The sequence below is a fragment of the Mobula birostris genome, chromosome 11, assembly GCF_030028105.1.
Source record: "Mobula birostris isolate sMobBir1 chromosome 11, sMobBir1.hap1, whole genome shotgun sequence".
NCBI classification, from domain to species: Eukaryota; Metazoa; Chordata; class Chondrichthyes; order Myliobatiformes; family Myliobatidae; genus Mobula; species Mobula birostris.
The window spans coordinates 78224773-78244229 of record NC_092380.1 but is presented as its reverse complement, the minus strand read 5'-3'; the positions used below and the strand labels follow the sequence as shown (position 1 = coordinate 78244229).

The following is a 19457-nucleotide window of genomic DNA, read 5'->3' as shown; positions in this document are numbered from 1 at the left end:
CCTCAGTTCAGTGCAGAGTAAACCCCGTAGAGCACTGAGCTGAACCGGCCCATCCCTAGCCAATGACCCCAACACCTGCACTTCTTCAATCTGACCCATTGTTTAAATCATTCAAACTTTGGGCCATTTCTTGCTCTTGGACCTAGGCCCTGCTGCCTCGATTGGGCCCGTACCCATCCTCTCCAGTTTGGCCTGGCCCTTAAATCAATCAAACCTCAGATCTTTCCTCACTTTCAGGCCCAGACTCTACCTCACCTCTGCTTGGCTTGCCTTGCCTCACCTTAGTTCTGCCAGATCAAATCGCCTTTAAGTGAGTTCCAGCAATGGCCAAACATTGGTTCATACCCCGCTCTCTGGCACAGGTTGGGCCTAGAAATAATATGATTTCTTCAGTCCAGATTTCTCAAATACCAAATATAGAAGTATCACTTCATTTTTCAATAACTGTAATGTTCTTCGATCAAAGATTAAGAGAATGGTGCGTTAACAAGAGGTGAGGTGATTGCATATCATTGTAATCAATTATGAAGCACTGAGGATAAAATGCTTATAATAAGTAATTCATTTCTTAGATTAAGTCTGTAATCCCTCAACTGCCCCCATTGCTACCAAGCACCCTCCCCCCACCACCCCCTTTATCTATATCACCCTATTACAAACTTCCACTACCCCAGTGATGGGGGTTAGGGTATGATATTGCCCACTTTAGAATCCACTGGTCTAAATAGAATTAATTAATATTTTCTTTTCAAAGTTAATTTTTCTCTTTCCCCATTCCCATGATTTTTGCACTATCCCATCGGACTACCTCAGATAGCCAACTGAACACAATTGCAAATGCTATTACCCAACTATTCTTCCACTGGGGGAAAATTCCTGTACTTCCTGGACCTTTGGATCTGCTAAGCTATTGTCGCTCGTAATGGCATCAATGTGGTCTACCCCTGACAAGCTACAAAGAAGGTTGCCAAAGAGTTGAGGACAAATATTGTGAAGGAAGGTTCAGTAGGTATCGCCACATCTACACATTTCATTGCACTGAAGCAGTCACTTGGTATGAGGCGCAGGATGATCAATGAGGCAGATAATGCAACATGGTGTTAAATATGTGAATCAGGTTCAGGAACAGTTATTACCCTCAACCATCAAGAGGAGATAACTTCATTCATGCAAACATTAAAATGGTTCTACACCTATAGACTCATTTTCAAGGACCCTACAACTCATGTTCTTAATATTTATTGCTTATTTATTTAATTCTGTTTATTTATTTCTGTTTTTGTATTTGTACAGTTTGTTGTCTTTAGCATATTGTTTGTTTGTCATCTTGAATTTCCTTAATGTTTTTCATGTAACATTGGTCTTATCTTTCCATTTAGCTCCTGCATCCACAGAATCGTCAAGTAGCATTGAACAAGAAAAATACCTACAAGCCTTGCTGAATGCAATACCCAGCTTGTCCAAAATGAATGGGTGCAGCACACTTACTGGTCACCCCAACATCATTCTTTCTCCAGGTGCATTAAAAGTATTAAAAGTGCTTATTTGTTATGATAAGTGATGCAATTGTGATTATGGTGGGTTAATCAGCTTTTTTTCTCTGTAGGAATATTGGAAAGTTACATGCTCTGCCTTTGGAATGCTCTATACTGTTATAGAATATTATTTGGAGACTCATTGATTGGCAGTCCAGTGCACCCATCTACATGTCCATGTAGCTTCGCTTGGATAAGAAATTTTAATGTGCTTGAATTATAATCTAAGATGTTTGTTGCAACATAAATGATTGTGAGATTTTTCTTTAGAACAATCATCCTGTTGTGTTTTATTTTTGAATAACAGTTTAGTGAAAGGGGAATTTTAGATAGTAATTTGCTCAGTGGAATTTACCAGTAACAGGGTCATTTAGATGTAATTGTAATATGAACGTATGTGATTTGGAAAGCATGACTGCTTGACACATTATTTTGAACTAATCAAATCAAGCATTTAGTCTATGTTTCATTCTTATGCAAAATAATCAAACACATTTTGCTGCAGTTCTTATGAATATCTTTGTATACTTTGTCTGAACTTATAGATCCCTTCATTTCCAGTCTTGACATGTAAAGTAACAAGCGATTTATCAAGGATGAAAATGCATTTTAAAGACAAATTTTGCCTTGCAGTTTTTCTCTTTTTTTTCAGAATTTGATTTTCTACTCAACTACTTTTCCAGTGTTCCAAAATCTTTCAATTTTTATTCAAGTGATTTTTGAGACATCTAGTGAGACATCAGCTGACCTTTTTTGTGTTATTATGTTTATATGGAACTTTAAATACTGATCAGGATTAGCAACTTGGATAAATGTCCTTCTTCCTAGCACCAGCATATGTGAGTCAGATTCAAACGTTTCTGAAATTAAATTTGTTAACACAATATAGTGTACAAGTCTTAAATTAGGAAAAAGCTCATTTTGATGGTGTTATCCAGGGATTGCTGAGGTTGATTGGGAGAGGCTGCTGACTAGTTAAAGGGACATCTGGCAAGGAGGAGCCTCATAAAAGTGTTGATAGGGATTGTTCAAGGCCAACATCTTCTTGTTACAGTGAAGAGCAAGGCTGTAGAAAAGTAGAGATAATCAAAATCAGATTTATTATCGTTGATTTATGATGTGAACATTTTTGTTTGCAGCAGTGCTAATGCATAAAATAGTTATAAATTGTACAAATAAATAGTGCAGTATAAAAAAGAAGGTATAACAAGATGAAATGTTCACCAACCATTTGAAAGCCTGATGCCGGAAGGGAAGAAACTATTTCTGAATGATCGAGTGTGGGTATTAGTAACAAGAAGAGGGCATGGCACAGATGGTGAAGGAGCTTAGTGATGGATTCCACCTTCTTGAGGTTTCCTGGATGGTGGGGAGGGTTAGATGCGTGATGGATCCAGCTGAGTTTACAACCCTCTGCAACCACTTGACAGTCCTGTGCTGTGGAGCCTCCGTACCAGCCTGTGATGCAACTGGTCAGAATGAAGAAGAAATTAGAAGAGCAAAAAGGGGACTTGATATCTGTTTGGCAGTTAAGGTAAAGGAGAATCCTTTGTGAGATTCTATAAGCATATTATGATCAAAAAAGTAACAAGGGAGAGAAAAGGTCCCCGTAAAGATCAGTATGTAGAGCCATGGGTGATGGACAAGATCCTAAATTAATATTTCTCATCTCTATTTACTCTGTAGACTGTTATGGAGGGTAGATCAGTGAATTGCACTGAACCACATCAGTAATACAAAGGAAGTAGAATTGGCAGTCTCAAGGCGCATAAAGGTGGATAAATCTTGGGGCTTGACCAAGTATATCCTAGGATGTTGTGGAAGCAGGAGAATAAATTGCTGCATTCCTGGCAGAGATTTCTCTATCTTCCTTAACTGCGGGTGATGTACTAGAATGCTGGAGGGTGGCAAATATTGTGACTTTATTTAAAAAGGACTACAACAACAAGCCGGGAAGCTACAGACAGGTGAGGCTAGCTTCAATGGTGGCAAAATTACTAGAGGGGATTCTGGAAGACAACCTATCTGTATTTGAAAAAATAAAGACTGATTTGGTATAATCAGCATGGCTTTGGACAGGAGAAATCATGTCTCATGAATTTGATTGAGCTTTTTGAAGAGGTGACCAAGAACATTGATGATGGCAGAATGGTAGATGTTGTCTGCATGGACATTGCAAGATTTTTGACAAGATCCCTTAGGATAGATTGGTCTAGGAGGTGACATCACATGGCATCCCAAGTGAGCTAGCCAGTTAGGTACAGAATTGGCTTGATGGAAGATGTCAGATTGTAGTGGAGGGCTATTTTTCAGATTTGCCACCAGTGATCAGTGGTTATAACAACAACATACTAAATATGTAGGTGGCATGATTAGTAAGTTTGTGGATGATACCAAAACTGGTGGTGTGAAGACAGTGAAGAATTTTGATGTTACAATGGGCTCAAGAGCAACTGAGAGAGTGGGCCAAAAAATAGCAGATGTAATTTAACTTGGACAGCATTTTGGGAAGTTAAACCAGGACAGATCTTACACAGTGAATGGCAGGGCCCTGGGGAAAGTTGTAGAACAGAGGGACGTAGAGGTACAAGTACATAGTTCCCTGTAAATGACAACCCAGGTAGACAGTGGTGAAGAAGGCATTGGACATGTTGCCTCCACTGGAAGGGATAGATTGGTTGCCATGGACAAGTTGGGCAGAAAGGCCTGTTTCTGTGCTGTTTATCCCCATGACTCCAAATGTTGTATCTGGGGCTTTCTTGGTCATGTGATTTATCTGTTGACTGGACAAACCAACTGAGTCATCAAAAAAGATTTTGTTTACCTTTTTATGGAATCGTGTAAATGGCTGAATCAAATGCAAACTGTTAAAAATTTTTTTTAGATACGCCCATTGACAAACGATCTTCTCGTGCAACCAGTGTAGTAAAGCAGGTGGTCCCGACATATTTGGATGTGCATCTTCCAAACAGTTTTACACGTGGAGGTTGGTCACATTACATTCCAATCTTTTCTCAAAGTTCAGGTTCAAAGACTTCACAGACTTTTAGAGTCTTCCCTGTTGTGTTTCATTGCCTTAAATATGAGATTATGAAATATGATGACAGAAAATAAAGCTAATTATGTTAGCAGAGGAGACTTAACTGTGTAGCGAATTGTTGATTTCAGCATCATTGCCAAGGGATAGTATGCATTTGGTTAAGGCAAGAAAATCAATGTTTGTGCCACTTCAAATAGAACAGTTATCTTGTCCATAGAATCCTTGGTTGGAACTGAGTAAGATATATATGGAATGTAGCTCAGGAGGAGGAGCAAGAATATTAAATTGATTCTTATACGAACAAGAAGTATTAGCAAAAATAAGTGATCATTTACTGAGTTAGTTTAAGCCTCAACATGCTTTATTGTAGCATTGTATATATTTCAGCTATCTTTTTATCAGTTTATTTGATTGTGTCTTCTGAACTCAGTTTTTAGATGTATTAATCAGCCATATATCCTGACGATGAGGAAAACAAGCCAGCGGAGCATGCCTTGACTCCTATCTATGACGTGGATAATGTTGTTTGTCTTCAGCACAAGCTTGGCTAACCTGGCTTTTATGATAAAATCAGCTGTACTTAAGCTTGTACTGATGTCAGAGAAGACTAATTAATGGTTACATAAGCCTGCTTGGCTTTGTGGGGAAACTGACAGTAAGGAAGCACATTGGATGTGAGCCCCAACTCTTGCACATATTATAACAGGAATTATGACCTCAAAATTGGTTGGAATGACCTAAAATTTTCACCTTCAATGACATTTGTTATTTCTGGGTAATGGTATAAGCCTTTACTTCTCTGTAGAAATAATAACAATGTTGCAAATATAAAAGTTGTTAATTGTTTCAGGAGGATATTAATGGTATTAACAGCTTGCATTCTTTTCAAGTATTTTAATATGGTTACCTTCAGAGGTGAGTAGAAATTGAATGTTAATTTTGCCTTTCTACCTACTATCAGGGAATATTTGTACTTTTTAAACTACCCATTGGAACAATAATTATGGAAGGAAGGAGTTTGATTCTTGAACTTTTGAACATTTGGCTTTAAGTCTTGGTCTCCACTTCTCATGAAGCCAGCATTGCTAGGGTCTTGCCAAGTTCCAGAAGGCAACCAAGAAAATGTCAAACTGAATTAGTGTCCCAAGAAGGTGACTGCAAAACTTTTTGATTCTTGTGTTGAGAATAAGTCTTGAATTTTCAGACATGGGTGTGGGTGATGCGCAGAAAATAGCTAAAGTTCATTTTGGGGAAAAAAACGCAAGTTTGAAAGGATGTGATCTAAAAGGATAAGGAGTAAGTTTAAACAAGCAAGGCAATATAAAGGCTCAAAATTCTGATTGAAGCATTGTATCAACAGGGCTGAGGCAGATGTAGGGACTTCATAGCATTTAGCAATTATATACAGAATTAATGTAAGATATTAAGAGGAAAGGCTGAGACCTAAACCTGCAGTGGGATTTGGAACCAAAGAACCAATGATAATACCAAAGTAAAAAGGTAACTGAGCAGCAGGGAGGAAAGCCAAGCTGAAGAAACTGATGGCAAACCTCCAAGAAGAATAACATGCTCTCAGATGCGTACAGGCAAGAGAAATGAGCTATTGGTCCCAAATACCATCAAAAATAGGCACATGCATTGTGTAGAATTAGATATCCTCCTTGAAACTCAGGGCTCAGTAGATTTTTTTTTAATGAGTGAGACAAATGATCACTAGCCCTGCTATTAAATCATCTGAAGTCGCAATGGAAAAGAGCGTGATATGCAGTTGTAGTTGCAATGGGATAAACATAATCATAAATGCAAAGAGTCAAAAGGATTGCTCAGAATTGAGCTGTTAAGTTATAAAACAAAGTTACTAAATATTGTTAATAAAGACGTAACATTTAAATAAGTTATTTAAGAAAACCAAGTACCGCAAGCCTACCTTACTAGCAAGTTGTTGGATAGCAGTTGAGCTCCGCAGTATGGGCTTATTGCGTACTGTGTTGTCGCCTGCTACAGCCACCCAGGAGACACCATTGGAAGTGGTGCACGAGGAAACAGAGGCAATTTTGCTTTCAGATGTTTGGTCACTAGAAAATTAACAAGATTACCTGCATCTGAGACTGAATCAGTGTGGGATGAAGGAATACTGTGCGTTCATCTTGATGGAAATGTGGCTACGGAATACCACCCCTGAAGCGGCCATCCAGCAAGAGGATTTTATCTCTTTTCTGGTCAATAGAATTCTTGTCATCTCTGGCAAGACCCATGGTGGAAGTGTGTGTGTCTATGTTAATAAGGACTGCTGTGTGAATGCTTCGGTAGTGACGGCCCACTGTTCGTCTCTGGTAGAATTCTTAACAGTGGAGTGCAGGCCGTTATGTTTGCTGATGAACTTCACAGCTATTGTGAGTGTGGCTGAATATATCCCCTCTGTGATGAGGCTTGGGAAGCACTACTTGAGCTCTATGGCACCAGCAGTGACATGCAAACCACACTTTATGGTTACTTCATGGTTGCTGGCAACTTCAGCCGTACTAACTTAAAAACATTCCTGACTAAATTCTATCAGCATGCTGATTTTGCTACCAGAGGTGAGAACACATTAGCCCCAGTTTAAACCAACATCCCTGTTACATAGAAAGCAGCTCCCCGCCCTCACCACTGATCTATTATGCTAATTACTGGTGCTGACCACTGATTAAAGCAATCAAGCAGTTCAAAAGAAGACAAAAGCAACACACACAAAAATTGCTGGTGAACTTTATCCGTTCAGGGGATTTCCCATCCACTACTACCAACCTTATAGTTCCCACACCCCGCATTTCCCATTTCTACCTCCTACCCAAGATCCACAAACCTGCCTGTCTAGGTAGACCCATTGTCTCAGCTTGCTCCTGCCCCACTGAACTCGTTTCTGCATACCTAGACACTGTTTATCCCCCCTTGTTCAATCCCTTCCTACCTATGTTCGTGACACTTTTCACGCTCTGAAATTACTACATCATATGAAAATGTTGAATAAATGGTTTCCAAGTCTCTTCAAATTTAACCGAAGGATCAAAAATGACACTTCTGATTTTTTTCTAAATTTAAACATGATATAGTTTGGGAAACAAATGCAATCATACAACAGGCTGAAGAGGATAGAGATCTACGTTCCATCATTGGCAAACCAAAAATTGCTGTAATAGGATGGGGTTGTAAATCAAAATGCAAAACTGTTGAAATAATATCAAAAATATCTTTCCAAAATTTTTCCAAGAGAGTGCAGGACCGGAACATATGAGTCAAAGAAGCTACTTCAGAGTGACATCTGTCACAAATAGGATTTATATGGGAGTAAAAACAAGCTAGTTTATCTTTAGATATGTGGGCCCTATGCACTATCTTAAATTGTATCAGCGTATTTTTCTCACATATAGAGGAAGAACTAACTAATTGAAAGATTTGTTCCCATTTCTCTATAGGTAGGTGAAGTTGAAGTTCCCTTTCCCATTCACTTTTAATTTTATCAGATATACCTGGCTGTATTTTCATAATTGTATCATAAATAATTGCTATTAATTCCTTCTGATAAGAATTTAAACCTAAAATTTGGTCTATGATATCAGTAGAGTGTGAAATCGGAAAGGTAGGCAGCATGGTATTTAAAAAGTTTCTTATTTGTAAATACCTAAAAAATTGGGATCTGGGCAAGTTATATTTATTAGATAATTGTTCAAAAGACATGAAACAGTTACTCAGAAATAAATCACAGTAACATGTTATACCCTTCATTTTCCATATCAAAAAGATGTGATCCATAACCGAGGGTTGAAAAAAATTAGATATAATAGGGCTTGATAATATGAATTTGTTCAAACCAAAAAATTTACAAAATTGAAACCATATTCATAATGTATGTTTAATTATTGGATTAACCAATTGTTTATTCAATTCAGAAAATACAAAGGGAAGTGAAGTTCCTAAAATAGAAACCAATGAAAACCCTTGTACAGAGTATCCTTCAAGGTTAACCCATTGTGGACTTGGAATTATATCCCAATCTTGTGTCCAGTAATAGAATCTTAAATTCGGCAATGCTAAACCACCATCTTTCTTGGACTTCTGTAAATATTTTTTACTTAACCTGGGATTTTTATTCTGCCATATATAAGAGGAAATCTTAGAATCAATAGTATCAGAAAAAATTTAGGAATAAAAATTGGTACCGCTTGAAATAAATATAAAAATATAGGTAAAATAATCATTTTAATAGCTTTGATTTGGCCAATCAGTGATAGAGACAATGGGGACCATTTACTAAGCAATTGTTTAACCTGACTAATTAACGGTGGAAAATTGAGCTTGAATAGACCCTTATGTCTCTTAGCAATTTTAACCCCCAAATAAGTAAAATAGTAATCAATCTGAATGGTGAACATCTATAAATGGGAACCTGCCTATAATGGAAAAAGTTTGTTCTTACCAAGATTCAATTTGTAACTAGAAAAACTACTAAACTGAGCAAGCAAAGATAATACTGCTGGAATGGATTTCTCAAGGTTAGAAATATATAATAGTAAATCATCTGCATATAGTGATAATTTATGTATCTCATTTCCACGGGTAATACCAAATATATTAGGAGAGTCGCGAATAGCAATAGCTAACGGTTCCAGGGCAATATCAAATAATAATGGACTAAGAGGGCAACTCTGCCTAGTACCACGGAATAACTGAAAAAAGGGAGATCTTTGATTACTGGTAAATACCGAAGCCAAAGGAGTAAGGTATATCAATTTAATCCAAGATATAAATATCGGACTGAAATTAAATTTCTCAAGCGTATTAAACAAATATGTCCATTTGACTCTATCAAAAGCTTTCTCAGCATCCAATGAGATGACACATTCTGGAGTTCTAGGTAAAGAAGTATAAACAATATTCATTAATCTAATATTAAAGAAGGAGTAACGATTTTTAATAAATCCAGTCTGATCAACAGAAATTATTTGAGGACATACATTCTCCAGTCTCGTTGCCAATATTTTAGAAAAAATCTTAGAATCCACATTCAGCAAAGATATAGGCCTATAAGATGAACATTCAATAGGATCCTTATCTTTTTTTATATCTCCCTCCCGGCACTTATCCTTGTAAGCGGAACAAGTGCTACATATGCCCTTACACTTCCTCCCTCACCATCATTCAAGGCCCCAGACAGTCCTTCCAAGTGAGGCGACACTTCACCTGTGAGTCAGCTGGGGTGATATACTGTGTCCGGTGCTCCCAATGCGGCCTTCTATATATTGGCGAGACCCGACGCAGGCTGAGAGACCGTTTTGCTGAATACCTACACTCTGTCTGCCAGAGAAAGCAGGATCTCCCAGTGGCCACACATTTTAATTCCACGTCCCATTCCCATTCTGATCTGTCTATCCACAGCCTCCTCTACTGTCAAGATGAAGCCACACTCAGGTTGAAGGAACAACACCTTATATTCCATCTGGGTGGCCTCCAACCTGATAGCATGAACATCGACCTCTAACTTCCATTAATGCCCCACCTCCCCTTCGTATCCCATCCACTATCTATTTATTTTTTTCCCTCTCTCCTTTTTCTCCCTCTGTCCCTCTCACTATACTCCTTGCCCATCCTCTGGGCTTCCCCCCTTCCCCTTTCTTTCTCCCTAGGCCTCCCGTCCCATGATTCTCTCATATCCCTTTTGCCAATCAACTGTCCAGCTCTTGGCTCCATCCCTCCCCCTCCTGTCTTCTCCTATCATTTCGGATCTCCCCCCTCCCCCTCCCACTTTCAGATCTCTTTCTATCTCTTCTTTCAGTTCATCCTGATAAAGGGTCTTGGCCTGAAACGTCGACTGTACTTCTTCCCATAGATGCTGCCTGGCCTGCAATTTTTATGTGTGTTGCTTGAAATTCCAGCATCTGCAGATTTCCTCGTGTTTGCGTTTTTAAAAGAAGATAAAAACCTGGCCAAGGAACAACCTCAGCATTGCGGGACTGTTTTGAAAATACGGACTGTAACGTGGTCAGGGAAGTGGCTACCCATGACCTTCACATTAACATCGATGAATATGAGAGATCTATAGCTAGAGAACTGCACTGAGAATGTCACCATTATTAAACACATCCACGTGAGGGTAAATCAAAAGCCATAGCTGAAAGCAGAGTTCCAGGCACAGCTGAGAGAATGGGATGCTGCCTTTGGATCTGGTGATAAGATGGCTCTCAGGTCAGCAAGAGCTGCACTTTCCCACACCATCAAGAAGAGCAAAGTGGGATTATTCACAGAGAATATACAGCCATTTCTTTGAACCAGAGGCATGAGGCTAATGTAACAGGGCATTCGGACTATAACAGACTACATTCCACTCTGTGTGTCAATGACAGTGACGCTTCTCTTCTTGGTAGGCTGAATGTCTTTTACGCTAGGTTTGATGCACGGAATGATGTGCTGGTGAGGAAGGCCCCCTTTCCCCCTGAGGAGCAGGAACTCTGTCTGGCTTCAGCTAAAGTGAGGAAGACCCTCGCCAGGGTCAACCCATGTAAAGCTGCGGGGCCTGGTAACATACCTGGTCAAGTGCTGAGGGGGCTGTCTAGCCCAGTTAACTGAGCTTCTAACAGATATCTTCAATATCTGTCTGGAACAGCTCATTGTTCCCTCAAGCTTCAAGGCAGCCACCATCATCACGGTGCCCAAGAGGGCAACATTAATCTGCATCAACGACTACTGTCCAGTGGCACTGGCCTCAGCAATAATGAAGTTATTTGAGCAGCTGTTCATGGATCACAGTAAATCCCATCTTCCTGCTACATTGGACCCTTTCCAGTTCGCTTATCGCTCAAATCGGAACACTGATGATGTCATAGCCTCTGCTCTTTACTCCATATTGAACCACTGGAAAATGGTGCCTCGTATGCCAGGATGCTGTTTTATCGACTTCAGCTTGGTGATTAATACAATTATCCCTCAAAAGCTGCTGAGTAAGCTGACCTCATGGGGTTTCAACACTTCTCTGTGACTGGATCTTGGACTTCTTGACAGAAAGACTACAGTCAGTCCTTGTTGGCAGAATAATCTCTACCTCCATCACACTGAGCACCGGCACTTCCCAAAGGCTGTGCGCTGAGCCTGCTGCTGACGCATCACTGCACTGCTTGATCCAGTTCAAACTGAATTATCAAGTTTGCTGATGACACGACAGTGGTTGGCCTCATCAACAGTGATGATGAGATGGCGTTGTCCTGTGGGGGTGTGCCTTATTCTGATTGTCCAAATTCAGTTCTGTTGTGATTGGTTAGTTTAGAAACTGCAGCTGCTTTTCCCATTGGATAGTTGCCTGATGTCCAGTTTCAAATAGCCTGAGTATATAAAATAGCACGTGGAAGGGGATTGCTCTCTTCTTTCTTTGTTTAAGGCAAGAAGATTGGGAAGGTATGCTCTGCACGCGCTTTTAACTAAGTGTGTTTGTTGAATATTCAGACTTGTAGTGTCTGTAACTTGGGGAACATGTTTGGTCAGATTTTTATTGTTCGTAAATAAATGATGAACAAACCTATTCGAAGTCAATGCATTTCCTGTCTCACTTGCCAGAACTGCGAAGCTGATTCAACATTACTTGCATACAGAGAGGAGGTAGAGTGGTGCGAGCACAACAACTTGAGTCTCAATGTAGACAAAAGCAAAGAGCTGATTGTGGACTTCAGGAAGGTGCAGGCTGACCACTCCTCACTGCACGTACAAGGCTTCTCCTTGGAAAGAGTAAGGAGCACCAAGTTTCTGGAAATGCACATAATGGACGATCTCACCTGGTCCTTTAACACCATCTTTTCAGTGAAGAAAGCACAGCAACATCTCCACTTCCTGAAGAGATCGAGGCAAGTGAGATTCCCCACCTCCAACGCGCACATTTTAACTAAGTTTTACAGGAGCACCATCAAGAGGGTCCTGACCCACTGCATCACCGTCTGGTACAGGAGTTGCAACGCTTCTGACTACAAGCTCATACAAAGAATCGTGAGGACTGCTGAGAGGATCATCAGAGTCTCCCTTTCACCCATTAGAGACACTTACTGTATCAGGGTGCTGCATACGCAGGGCATTGTCAGTGATCCTTCCCATATATCCAACAACTGAAACAGCTTCTTCCCCCAGGCCGTAAGTCTATTGAACTCGCTGCTACCACCCAGGTTTCATCAAGTATGAAGCGTTTGTAGTGTTATGCTGTTTACTTTTCAACTTGTATTGTATATGCACCTTATTATTTGTTAGTTTATTTGTGGTAATATTACTTTATGTGTTATGTGCATGAGTTACATTTTCGGTGTTGTGCACCTTGGTCTAGAGGAACATTGCCTCGTTTGGTGGTATACATGTACAGTTGAATGGCAATGAACTTGAATTATAACTTGAAGTAAGGTTTGGATTTAGCAGTCCAAACCAGTTCCTCGTTGTTACAGTCGCATAGCTGAGGACTCTCTGAATTTGATTAAAATTGTTATATGGAAAAGGACATGGACAAACATTAAATACTTCCCATTGATTGAGTGGCTATATGTAAATTTATTTACCCATGCTTCATTTAAAAACACCTTAACTTTTCTCATCTTTGAATACATAATTTTGTATTTGAGTCTCCAGGTTCCTTAACACACTACCTTTAAGATTGCTGTAATTAACTTGAAGGAAATTGGTGGCACGGTAGTGCAGTCGAGCTGCTGCCTCACTGCCACAGTGACTTGGCTGCAATTCTGGCTTCTCTGTAAGATTCTGTTGTGTTCTATTGCTATTCCCTGGGTCAGTTTTGCCTTGCAACCCAAAGATGTGCTGAACTCACTGCCACCACCCAGATCTCAACATGTGTGAAGCACCAGCAGTGTTATGCTTCTACTTTTTAACTTGTGTCTTAAATGCACCATATTATTTGTTAATATATTTGTAGTTATATTACTTTGTGTTTTGTATGTGAGTTGTATGGACTCTGTTGTGCACCTTAAAATGGAGGAACATTGTTTTGTTTGGCAGTATACATGCGTCTTGTTGAATAACAATAAACTGAACTTGAACTAATGGTTTTTAGTTAAATTAGTAACCTTAAAATACATGACTAGATGTAGAAACAAAACACATGTTGCTCTGTCTTTAAGAACATAGTGATGGAGCACAAAAACAAAAAGTTTACAGTAAAATATTTCAAACCAATAGCTAAACATTAGCAGGAACAATGTGTTCTGGCACCACATTATCAGGAAGGGTGTTGAAGTCTAGCTGAAGTTCCAGAGGAACCTCCCCAGAATGGTACCGAGGATTAAGGATCAGTTATGTGCAGAAACTAGAGAACCTAGCATTGTCGTAATTAAAGGAGAGGTCAGTTTGAAATTTAAGTATAGTTTTAAATAGAATAAATAACAAGGATCTTTTTTGACATGGGAGCATCAGAAATTAGAAAACACAATCTTAAAATAATTTCAGGAGTACCAAAGGGGGAAATTATTTTTTTTTTTACACACACTGAGATATTACAAATGGCCAGTGTGATGGAAGTCATCATGATCATTAGGTGCTGTGCCCAGTTTGAGCTTTGACTGCCATGGTCCACACACTCCTGTTTCGTGTCAAGTGGATTCATTTGGTATTCATTTCCAGTTCTCTGGCAACTGTCTCCATCATTTGTCTTTATCTTCCTCTTACTTTCTTCCCTTCAATCTTTTCCATAATTACCATGCATTCTAACTCCTCTTTCCTAATCACATGTCCAATGAAGTTATGTTGCCCTTTCATGATCTCGTACATTATTTCTCTTTCTGTGTTCATGACATCCTCGTTAGATACTCGTTTCGTCCATGATATTCTTTGCATCCTCCTCAAAAACCACATTTCTGCTGCTTCAATTTGTTTCCTCATGTTACTAGATATTGTCCAACATTCTGAGCTATATAACATAACTGGATAAACGTAACATTTCAGTACTCTGAGGCAGGTTGTCATACCTAGTTTAGTATTGGTCAGTATACTCTTCATTCTTGTAAAGGTGTCTTTTGCCATCCCTGTTCTTCTTTTGATGCCCATGTCGCACCTGCCATCTGATGTCACCCAGCTTCCTAAGTAGCAAAAGTTCTGTACTTGTTTTATGTCTTCCCCGTTTATTCTCAGCCTGCAGATAGGATGTGATGGAAGTAGACTAAACTAAAACTTGGTAACTTTACCATGCTATCTATCCATATGCACACAAATTCTACACACCCAAGCACCTATCCTCGCATCATCACCACTCCTGATATCCAGAGTTATCTATAAAGTCTGTCTTTTGTTGTGAAGCCTAAAAGTATATTTGAAATTTTGTACAGGTTCCTTCTGTACCTAGCTGCCAAAGTATAATAGCAGCTTATGCAGATCTTACTCTGTGAGATTGACAAAATTGAAGAATCTGATGAGAAAGTACCACTATTTCAGCATTTCCTCTGGTAGTTTATTCGGTTTACCTCAATCACTTCTCTCTCACTTCCTCAGCTCATTGATCTGCTCTAGATTCTTTACTGGCACTCACATGACATTAAAGGCAAGAGGGGAGTGTTTAGTATTTATGGTATCTAATTGCAAGAACTGAAAAGGAGATTGTCATAGAGTCATGGTGTCCTTCAACCCACCTAGTCCGTGCTGGACTGTTATTGTGCCTAGTACCATTGACCCACACTTGGCCATAGCTCTCCATACTTCTCCCATCAATGTACTTATTCAAACTACTCTTAAGTATTGCAGTCAAACCCACATCCACCACTTCCGCTGGCAGCTCATTCCACACCCAAACATCTCTGAGTGAAGTGCCCCTTAAATGTTTCACATTTCACCCTTAATCTAAGACCTCTGGTTCTAGTCTCACCCACCCTCAATGAAAAAAGCTTGCTTGCATTTACCCTATCTATATCTCTTATAATTTTGTATACCTCTGTCAAATCTTCCTTCAATCTCCTATGCTCCAGGAAATAAAATCCTAACCTATTCAACCTTTCTGTATAACTCAGGTCCTCAAGTCGCAACAACATCCTTGTAAGTTTCCTCTGTACACTTTCAGTGATATCGTTCCTGTAGGTAGGTGACCAGAATTGCACAAAATGCTCCAAATTAGGCCCCAACAATGTCTTATACAACTTCAACATAACAACCCAACTCCTATACTCAATACTTTCTTTATGAAGGCCAACGTGTGAAAACTCTCTTTACAAACCTAGCTACCTGTGACGCTACTCTCAAGGAATTATGGATCTGTTTTCCCAGATCCCATTGTTCTGCATTCCTCAGTGCCCTACCATCGAATGTGCTTGTCCTACCTTGTGCTCCCAAAGTGTGAATTCTCAGACTTGTCTGCATTAAATTGCATCTGCCATTTTTTTCTGCCCATTTTTCCAGCTGATCCAGAAGCCATTGCAATCTTTGTTAGCCTTCCTCACTGGTCAGTGGGCCCCCCCATCGTGGTGTCACCCACATATTTGCTGATCCAGTTTTCTGCAAATCATCCAAATCATTCATATAGATTACAAATAATAATGGACCCAGCACCTATTCTTGCGGCACTCCACTAGTCACAGACCTTCAGTCAGAGAGGCAATCATCTACTGCCGCTCCCTGTCTTCTCCCATCCAGTTTACTACTTCATCCTGAATGCCAACCGGCTGAACCTCTGGGTCAGCTGCTCATGCAGGAAGGCATTGCTGAAGTCCATATAGATACCGTGTACTGCCTTTCTTTCATCAACCTTCCTGGTAACTTCCTTGAAAAAACTCTATATGATTATGTTGCCTTCAACATTAAAATTGCTTCAGTTATTTATTTTATTTTGTAGTGCATTTACATTCTGGAAAAGGCCCTTTGACCCAACAGTTTACTGATCTGCTCGTGTTCTTCAGCCCTTTTCCTCTAATCATATTTTTCAATTTCTTTCTCCCTTATTTTTTTCCCTTAGGTGCATCTTTCCTTTTTACTTTAACCATAAAGTTAAAGCTGTGAAGTAAAAACGCTGTGACACAGGGCATACAAATTAAAATCAGCAGAAGCCTCTCAAGCCTGGTGCATTATTTAATGAGGTTATGGCTATTCTGATAATTATCTCAATTCCACATTCATTGTAACCTTTCATCCTCTTGGTTTCATTTATTTATCTTCTTCTGTCTTAAACATACTCAAAAACCCTGCTTCCATTGCCATTTGTGGAAGAGTGTTCCAAAGATTCATAACCTTCTGAGAGAGAGTATTTGACCCCATCTCTGCCTTTAAACTTATGATTCCCTTTTATTTTAAAATATGGCCCATATTCCTGTATTCGTCAACAAGGGAAAACATCCTCTTTGTGCCCATGCTCTCTTGGTCTTTAATTATCTTATATGTATCAATCATATTCTTGCAAGTACAAGCCTTGTTTGTCCATCACTTTCTCATAAGACAAATAGTAAGCCTTCTTTGAACTGCTTCCAGTACATTAACATCTCTTTTTAAATAAGGCGATATTGTACATAATACACCATATAGGATCTCATCAGTGCCTAATGTAATTGCAGCATAGCCATCCCTGCCTTGTGTTAATTTCTCCTTACAACAAGCATAGGTAATTTATCCCTTTTCTTGAGAATAAAGTGGGTATAAGTCTGTAGTAAATGACAGGTTTTGGGAGATATTTTTCTCTGTATTAATGTATTTTAGAATAGTTATAACTCTGAAATATCTAAGTTTTAGGTTTGTGTCTCAAATTCCAATTTTCCACATAATAGAAGCTGCTTCACTATATCTCTTGAAATTTTATTTAAAATAATTCCGATATATGTACATGCAAACTTAACTTAAATTGTAGCCATGGGTCTTTCGTTATGCTAGTCCAGCAGATTTTATAGACTGTTGGTTGATATTTCTGGGAATACTCAAGCACACTTTGATTTCACTTTTTTTTTTAAACATGTTACACTATAATAATTTGACGATAAACCCAGCTAACTTAAAGATAATGTAAAATATGTAGGAGCACTGGATCCCACCTTCTGCTGAAAACCTGGTCAAGTTTATGATCCCTGATGTTCTGAACCCCAACCTTGGCGTTGACCATGCAGCCAAACCCATTTGCTGCACACCCTCACCTCTGCTCTTGGTCTCTGGCTTTGGTTCTGGATCAATGAGTATTCTAGATGCTGAATCATCAGTATTTCCAAGCAATTGGATACTGGATGATCACAACTTTACTGTGTTCTGCTATCTCACCATTTGCTGCTCTTGACAACTGTGCAATATTACCATAATTTGATATTGTATCATGGGCTGAGCATTCTACAATTTGGTCAACTTAAGGATGAAAAATTTTCTGCTGGCACATATTGGCTTTTGGAATGTATGTGGTTAATTTGTAATTTCTTTAAAAGTTGCATGCAACATGAAGAAATTATGTGCGCTGGCTGAATTTATTTTAATTGTGTAATTTTGTTGGTGCCTTCTCAACAATCAGTACCGGGAATGTTACTATAATCATTCCATTATGTTCCCTTTCTTTGGTATTTACATTCCACTAATTCTGTTTCATAAAATGAGTCAACTTAATAGTAATTGCAAATTATTGCAACAATTCACTTTATTAAATTGTACTTTTAGATTTGCATATCTTGTGTTAATTTTATTTGGTAGTTTGTTCCTATTTGCGTGCTCAATTCATTTAGAGCTGTGCCAACAGTTTGCATATTTGTGAATATTAATTACTAATGTAATCAATTTACCATATGACAAACATGAGTTTTTATTTGAAGATTGTAGATTATGGATATGATAAATTGATATTGATCCAAAATTCCGCTGGATTCCTGCCAATGTCCTGCCAAAACACCAGGAAATTGGCAAAGACTTGAGTATGTCTGGTCCAACAAATTTTGATGTTTTCTCCGAGTCCTGTAGAGATGAAACCTATTTACATTTTAAATGATAGATGATGCCCAGCATAGATATAGTTCCAAGGCTGGAGTGTGCCTGGTATAGTAGTTTTGAGCTGTAATCCAAATAGTGCCGATAAGTAGACTTTTCAAGAGCATGAATAGATTTTGCTCTTGGTTTAAGTGAGGTGAGTGATTTGGAATCCCAGTTTGCTTTATAAATCAATGGGCACCAATGATTCTGGAAAGCAAAAGAACAAATGTATATGTATTTAATCTTTAAAAGTGGAGCTGGTATCCTCCCAATCACTATTCTGACCAAACCCTACCACATAAATAAAGCCTAGTGCACTGCAAAGACTATTGGCTTAATTTAGTTAATGGGTTTATTATTGTCACGTGTACTGATGTACAATGAAAAACTTTGTTTTGCATGCCATCCATACAAGTCATTTCATCATGTTAGTCCATCATGGTAGGACAAGGGAAAAGCATTAAAGTGCAGAATACAATGTTTCTGTTACAGCGAAAGTGCAGAGCAGGCAGACAATAAGGTGCAAGGCAATAGCAAGGTACATTCTGAGGTCAAGATTCCATCTTATCATATAAGGGAAACATCCAATAGTCATATAAAAGCAAAATATAAGCTGTCCTAAAGCCTGATGATAAATACTTTCAGGTTTTTGTATTCTGCCATATGGAGGTGGAGAAAGTGGCTGTTGGGATAAGTGGGCTCTTCAATTGTGTTGGCTGCTTTACCAAGGCAGAGGGAAGTGTAAACAGAATCTCTGGGGTGGGGGGGTGGAGGTGTTGTTTTTTATGACATACTGAGCTATGGCTGAGGGACAGTGGAGGACTTTCAAGAAGATTTTTCATGGTGCTCAACAAAAGTATATTCCAGTTAAAAGCAAGGACAGTAAGCGTGGGGTGAGCCAGCCATAGATAACTAAGGAAATAAAGGAAGGCATCAAACTAAAAACTTTTGTGTACAAA

General features: G+C 39.0%; 1 protein-coding gene across 3 annotated transcripts in view; it reads left to right on the top strand.

Annotated features, from left to right (window-relative positions):
• The window catches only part of sbf2 (SET binding factor 2), a 572061-nt gene that overhangs the window by 495246 nt on the left and 57358 nt on the right, over positions 1-19457 (top strand). The window contains exons 28-30 of one of the 3 annotated variants that reach the window (XM_072272617.1): positions 1380-1517; positions 2330-2374; positions 4420-4521. In XM_072272617.1, coding sequence (XP_072128718.1) covers positions 1380-1517; positions 2330-2374; positions 4420-4521 — 285 coding nt within the window. The remainder of the gene's footprint in view (positions 1-1379; positions 1518-2329; positions 2375-4419; positions 4522-19457) is intronic. The other 2 variants (XM_072272618.1, XM_072272620.1) reach the window with 2 other exon arrangements.